Source organism: Eurypyga helias, unplaced genomic scaffold, assembly GCF_000690775.1.
Source record: "Eurypyga helias isolate BGI_N326 unplaced genomic scaffold, ASM69077v1 scaffold3763, whole genome shotgun sequence".
NCBI classification, from domain to species: Eukaryota; Metazoa; Chordata; class Aves; order Eurypygiformes; family Eurypygidae; genus Eurypyga; species Eurypyga helias.
In genome coordinates this window covers 33,730-41,151 of record NW_010239077.1, presented here as the reverse complement: position 1 = coordinate 41,151, position 7,422 = coordinate 33,730, and the positions used below count along the sequence as shown (strand labels likewise).

General features: G+C 37.7%; 1 protein-coding gene across 2 annotated transcripts in view; it reads right to left on the bottom strand.

The window, feature by feature from the left end:
- Positions 1-7,422, bottom strand: part of ELTD1 (EGF, latrophilin and seven transmembrane domain containing 1) — a 74,827-nt gene that overhangs the window by 66,719 nt on the left and 686 nt on the right. For both annotated transcript variants that reach the window (XM_010148016.1, XM_010148017.1), the window contains exon 2: positions 6,379-6,528. In XM_010148016.1, the coding sequence (XP_010146318.1) occupies positions 6,379-6,528 (150 nt within the window). The remainder of the gene's footprint in view (positions 1-6,378; positions 6,529-7,422) is intronic.

Sequence of the window (7,422 nt, the reverse complement as noted above, 5' to 3'; positions counted from 1 at the left end):
CAGGATCATATTGTTACTTCAAACATCCCGCACTGCTTTCCATCTGACTAATGTTCTCATGCATCACCAGGCGCTGTTGTAACACACTCTCCCCTTTCAAATTCCCAATCTACTCTTAAAAGCTTCAACTAAAATGTTCTTTAAAATATAGTGTAGCTAGTTACAATAAGCAATTTCAGTTACAAAAAGTAGTCAACTCTACAAAAAATGTTTTGACTAACAATATTAGCCAAAGGTATGGCTATTTTCAGGAACATGAACATATCTCCGACCTTTGTAACTGGAAGCCAACCATGCAACAGCTGGCTAGTCCCCAGCAGTCTACATACACCATAGCCATCAAACACTTCCCAAATTCACAGACAAGTGTAGCATCTTGCACATGAAAAGGCAAAAGCAATACATAAAGCCACAGGTCCCCAGATGGACAGGAACCTGCTATGTTAACCTATACATTAACACCCACGCTTCCTGGGAAAGTGAGCTGTCGTGCACAAGAATATCTAATCCTCACAGTTAATTTGCCCAGGCTTTTCAATTCCATGATCTCCTTACAGGTTTAATCAGGAATGTGGGATCAACATACCTCAGATGGGTAACATTGTACAGCTCCACAGTCAATCTTTGCACTTCAAGAAAAGGTGAAAAACATTCAGCTACATTATGACTGCTGAAGGCATAGAAGGGAAGAAAACTTTTTCTACCCTGGAGAGGAACCCTGAAGTCATGGGCTTAATTAAATGTAATTCCTATATATGCAACAAACAGGATGATGTCTCCTGACACTTCTTGGGATTGTAAAAAAGACAGACACCTAAACCTGGAGTGCGAATTCTGAATTTGAAGAGGTCTTCTGCTCTTGCACACAGCCTGTGCTCTGGTTTTGCCATGGTCCACCCTGAAACTGTATAAAAGATCCAGCAGACTGTGGAGGCAAAGCAACAGAAGTTGGGACACACAGGAGGAGGGACAAAAAGGAAAAAAGGAAGAGTGAGGGACGAGCCCAGAGGGTATGAGGCTATGTCAAAAGGGCTGGGAATTAGTGGTCTTCTTTGGCCTCCTGCTTAGCACATCCCAAGTTTTCCAAGCTGTCACCCACTCTGTTGAGCCCTGTTATGTGTGTTTGGCTAAGGCATATCTTTCTCCTGCTGTGCTATGCTAGAGCAGCTGCAATTTGCCTTTTTATAGCTTGTGGTGACTGATAGCAGTGAAATGAATTTAGGAAGTGTGTGGATTGGATCTTCCGTATCAGTGATTTCAGACTATTTGGTAAACACAGAAGCGACATCCAGTGATGTATGCCTGCTGGTAATAAAAAAAAAAAAATTTCTTCTCTGGTGAACCAGCATTTGGATTAGATAATTTTCTATTGAAAGATGCTTCTGGATAGAATGAAATTATTATACATAGTGGTTTTACAGGATCATGTTAATTTGAAAGGTAAAAATTCCCTCTAAACTCTACATGAATTGGGTGCTGCAAAATGGCCGTGGTGACATCAGTAAATCAAAACAAATTCAGTGACTGCACTGAAAGGTGATGGTGGGACCTAGTGGCATCACCTTACAGCAAAGAGCTGATGTCTCACAGGAATACTTCTTTTTACAGCTGGCAGAGGGTTGGTCATATGACCCTCAGTAAAACAAGAAAATGTGGTTGTATTCAGATACTGAGAAGGCTTTCAGTTTGATTCAGCTGAGTTTACACAAATTGCCCTGTGTTCTAACAGGGATTCTGTATTCTAATATAAAATACCACTTTGCACTGGTGTATTTTTTGCCTCTGGAAAATGATAAATCCTCCTACACTGCATTTCTTAAAGAGAGTCAGTGCCCTGCTTCAGTACAAAGTTTCCTTGATAGCCCAAGTCCCTGATCACTAGTTCTGGAAGAGCTGTAACTGTGTTACAAGTAATACTGATTAATTTTGCAGCATAATTTGCAAGTGACATTTACAAGGGACTATTGTGCGGGGATATCTGGGAGGGATATTGTGTTCAGACTTTTCCTGCTTGCCTGCCTACCCTTCTGGAACAAACAGCACTGCTTCATTTTCCTTCCGTATTTTACAAAGTTAAAGTAAACACTGTGATCACACTGTTTACTTTAATTTCCTGCAGTGTGCCAGCAAAGCAGCAAATTGGCAGTCAGCAATCAAGAAGCAGCCAGTATTAGCAGAGCTGCTTAGGAAAGCACCAATGATGCCAACTAATTTTTCCTTCTGTTTTAAAACTAAAATACTGGCTTCTATGAAGTTTTACTTCCACCCTAATCTTCTCAAAAGGATCTGGAATTCTGTTTGTTTCCTTTAATTTTATTTTGGAAGAAAGCTGGGATTATGAGCAACACCTAATATATACATGAGTCCTTTTATATAAAGAAATGGATTTACAAAAGTGGCAAATATACACTATTTTTCTGTAAAAAATCCATGTCATTTTTGCACAAGAGGAAGTTAACTTGTCTATAAATCAGTCTTATCTGGACATATTTTTATTTTTATGCCAAGAGCTCTAGCTGTGCTACTTCAATTAGGTGTGTGAAGCTAAAGCTTCATGCATTACATTCAGAATACACATCTGCACAAGAACAGAGTCCTAAAAGAGAAATAGTTATCTTTTCAGAGGCCATTCTCTCTCATCTCATACTACATAAAGCAAGGAATATAAATACAAAAGAAGTAGTAAGAAGAATGGTACAGTATTTTGTACCTCAGAAGTGTAAAGCTTGACAAGGTGACTCATTTATGGCTTTCTGAAAGATATTGTTCAGAAGGAATTTATTGCTATGTAAGTTAGAATTCCAATATATAAAAGCAGCCAGATCCTACAATCAGTTATTCTCCTCCTGCACATATTCTTACTGTAGACAATGTGATTATGAAGAGGATTAGCTTTTTGTTAGACTGGCCAAAGGATGCCTTTCAAAGTCCAAAACATGACCTAATTTAAAGTGGTTGAAATCTTGTGGGAAAGATTGTAAGAGGATAATTATTTTAAAAGCCATGACTTTGACACCAGGAAATTAAATTCATATCTGTATGTCTTTATCTATACACAGCAAATCCAATAATCTTGAGCTCTCAGCAGTCACTTAGCCAGCTGGCAAAGGGAGCAAAGTAAAAACTAACAAACCCCATTCCTAAGGTATGCTGACATCAGTGATTCATGATTCATCAATAATGGTGCTAGGAAATAAATGTAACAGGGCATTATTGCCTTTTGCAGCACAGTAAACTCAAGGGAAAATGTCTAAGTGTATCACACTGAAAAGACAGAGCTAGCAAAGAAATAACTTTTACAAGTATTTAAGTGGAGTTACAAGCAAGTGAAAGCAGAGAAACAAATGTAAACCTTTTAAATACAGCGAGAGTGTGCCTATAAATAAAAAGGGACAGTTTTCCAGCTATACAAGCTTAGGAGGACTAACCTGAAAACTAGCATTCTTTGTTGTTTAACATTTTTACAAGGAGAAAGAATTTGAATTGCTTGTTCCAGAATAAACCCTCAAAACAACCAGTGTTCTGGTTTAATTGTCTACCAGAACAAGCACAATGAAGAAGTTTGTTCTACGCAATGCAAAATTATTAATGTTGTTGACAGTAATTACGACTCTCATAACCTATCTAAAGAACTAAAAGGGCAAATATGTAAACACAATGTACCATATATACTCTTTAGAAAATGCCTGTATTAGCACATAATTGATGATCTCCTTTGAAGGTGACTGGAATATCATTGTGAAAACCTAAGATTATTAACTGAAGAAAAATGGGTATCTATCTCTAGAACAGCAGATACACCTGCCGCTTTCGCCACACAGAACAGCAAGATCTAATACATCATTAAACAACTCAGGCTTTGCTTTATGTTTTCGTAGCTTTAAACTATTTATGATAGGGTTTAGCCTATATTTCTAGTGCTTTTTAGAGCCTACCCAATTAAAATTCAGGTTACTTGTTTATGCTATTAGAGGACTACTGCACAATATTAATAATGCACCATGTATCATGCTGCCCTAGAGAAACGTTGTCTCTCTTTCAGGGGCAACAGGTACACAGTTCTGATACAAGCTTTGCTGCTTAGCTGGAGGGTAAGTGACTTTGGTGGTTGTTGAGGTATTTTACCGGAGAAAACATTGGTCTCTTGACATGAGGCTTGCTTCAAACCATTGCCACTTAACTGCAAAGCACCACAAACACCTCTAGTAGCTGGTTTGCCTGGACTGACATTAGAGATTATATTTTAAAGATTGAGTTTCTAAACAGTTAGTATAATTCTTAATAAACGATTGATTCACAAGATTTTTGAATGCATATTTCACTGTACTGAGTTTTCTTTAAAAGTTCAATAAATGTTTTTATGAATTTTGAATGTAGATTTCCCTAAGAAAATACAGGTAAAAGAGAAAGTAAGAAAAAGATACTGTAAGAGAAAAAAAGAATGTGGAAGGTAAGATAAATTCATCCTCACATGTATGTATTTAATAACGCCTTAATGGGTACACATACAATGGGTGGATTTAAGAACATCAGTAATGTCAATGAAGAAAAACAGGCGTGTTTCCTGTAAATTTAATTGATTATTCATAAACACAACTTTTCTAGAAAAGTACAGACAATGAAATGGATACCAGATCTTGGTATATAAATAAACGATGGTCTGATTTGTTCCAGGTAGTATTGCTAAAAATTGACTTGGTTTTCTTTCTCTGCATTATTCACAAGCGTAGGCCTTTGACTTTGCAAACGTAATGTGCACTTAAGTTTCAAATCAACCAGCTTACTCATGGTAGTAAAACTGAATTACTGCAAATACAATACTAGTGTGGTGAAGGCCATTTCTTGCTTTCATTTGACCAGCTCGATAGGCAAATAATGATTGACCTATATTTAGGGCAAGGTTAGCATTAAATTAAAGAAATATGTTTAGTGATTACATGATACGTGATGCAAAGAAGAGACTGAGAGAACACTGTTCAGCTTAAGAAGAGAAGGCAAAGGGGAAATCATATTGCTGTCTACAGCTACCTAATGGGGCTGGGGGTGGTAGTGTCATGCAGGTTTATAGAAGCTAAACTATTATTAGAAAAGTACAGTGGTAAGTACGTCTAAGAGGCAAAAGTTACAAGCTGCAACAAGAGAAACCATAACTAGATATCAGAAAAATGTTTTCAAAATTATGGTAGTCAGAGACTGGAACAGGGGCTCAGCAAAGTGGGCAATCTTCATTCCTGGAGATACTCAAAACTTAGCTGAACAAGGCCCTGATCAACCTTTTCTAAGTTGGACCTGCTCCAAGTTGGAAGCTGGACCAGGTGACCTCCAGAGGTCTCTTTCAAATTAAATTATTCCACGATTTTTGTGATTAATTTTTGTTTATTATTTTAGCCAGATATATTTCTCTCTAAGCAATCCCAGCTTATAAAAGGGTAGGCAGCTTTCTTAAGAAAAATTGGTTTGCATTCTGAATTTTCCTAAAACAAGTATTCGTCCACGTACACAATGGCAAATGAGCTGTAAAAATCCAAACTAAAGGTGGGCCACTTACTTGTGCTCATACCAGACTGAAACATCTCTGTTACTGCTAAATTTCCCAAGATACATGAAACATGCAAACTGCCCCAATGGACATTAATATTCATAACTACTTTTCAGGACACTGAAAACCGACAAGATTCATATGAATTTCAGCCTACATCTGAGCATAGCTATATCTCACAGTGGAAATAAGTATTAGTGCTATTCATAGTGGAGGACAACTCAAAAATGAAGGCAGGGAAAATATCCTTTTCTTTGGATGGAAGATAAAGGCATTCAGAGGCAACCCACTCTGTAGGATTTCTGGCGTATTTCCCTTGCAAGCAGCTGTAATGGAAAAATTAACACTGGCTTCACATGCTGGCATGTCTCTGTGACACACACACCTCCCCATTCTTCTAGACTAACCCAGGAGCTGTATTATTTGATCATGATCAGCTGCTGGGAAGAGTGGCTTAGTGTTATGTGTGTGTGTATGAGATGTGAGGGCTGTAAAGTAGCAGTCATTCCAAATCCAAGCTTCAAAAGTCCTGAGTCACAAGGGAAATCGCTGAAGCTGAATCGGAGAAGATACATCAGCATCTCTCAGGGAAAAGGAAAGGACCAAAACTTAAGGTGGAAAACAGGTCATACTCAGCTGGGATGCATGGTATGCTATATTAAAATACCAGTTTGAGGGAAAGTTGTAGATTTTCTCAGAAATTGCTAAAGTTTTTGGCTTTGACAACATGTTAGTGTAAGATGTTGTGACATATAGTTCAGTCCTTGAGCTAATGGGTTCTTGAGTATGTTTTCAAAGCAAGCACATAACAGAAATGAACACAGGTAAAATCTCTTTACCGTAACAGGTCGTTATGCCATTTCCTGTATATCCTTGGGAGCAAAAGCACCCCGTTGTCCCACCCTGAACTTCACATCTGGCATCTTTGTGGCATGTCATGTTGCAGCTTGCAGAAGTGCAGCCATAGTCCAGCAGACTGGAAATCAGAACTGGAAAAAAGGAAAATCAGACTTGTTTCTTTATCTAAAAACCTCATTCTGAGCTCTAAAACCAGATCTTGGCAAAAAGTACCTATAAAATTCTTTTATTCCAGTAATCTTAATATGACCACAGAATCAGCTGTATCACAGGATGGGGAAAAGGACACCAACTACAGGCACTCTGATAAAGCTACCTAGGGGCTAGAAACATCAGAGAATGTGGATTAAGAACTTGTGTATGTGCTCAACCAGTATAAAATCGGTAAGCAACGTAAAAGTTATTCAGTGATCTGGGGAAAACATTTGAAAAGCTATCAAAGCTCTCTAGCACTTTCCAGAAAAGCACAGACTTTTATTTGCACTCTGAATTATGTATTGAGGGTAATTCAAACTGCCCTACACATATCAAGTGACAAATACCAAAGAGTGTTCCCTGATCACATTTTTTTATTTTTATAAGCACTTCCATACTTACGTAACTAACACATATGCATGGTCTGAGAGATTAAAATGACATGTGACAATATTTACCACATTATGGCATTAGGGTTTAAAAACTTCTCCAAATTATTTAAAGTCAATCTCTTAAAATACCAGTTCCATGTTTTGAAAGCACTGTCTACTTTTTTTTCCCATCTGCTGAATGATTCCTAAATGGTACGACTACTTTCCCATTGTATGACTGCATAAAGTTTTCAGCACAAACTAGAAAAGAATCTTACCCTTTGGGAAAACTAACGGCTCACTGAATAATTATACACACCCTATGATAAGTTAGAAATGAGGCAGTTAACACAGAAGGGAAAGTAAGTTTTTTACTTTGTACATTATAAATTGTTAGCAGGACATAATGAAAGTTGCAGAACACAAAACCCCTTTTGGATGCTGTCTTCCTCTGCAGTT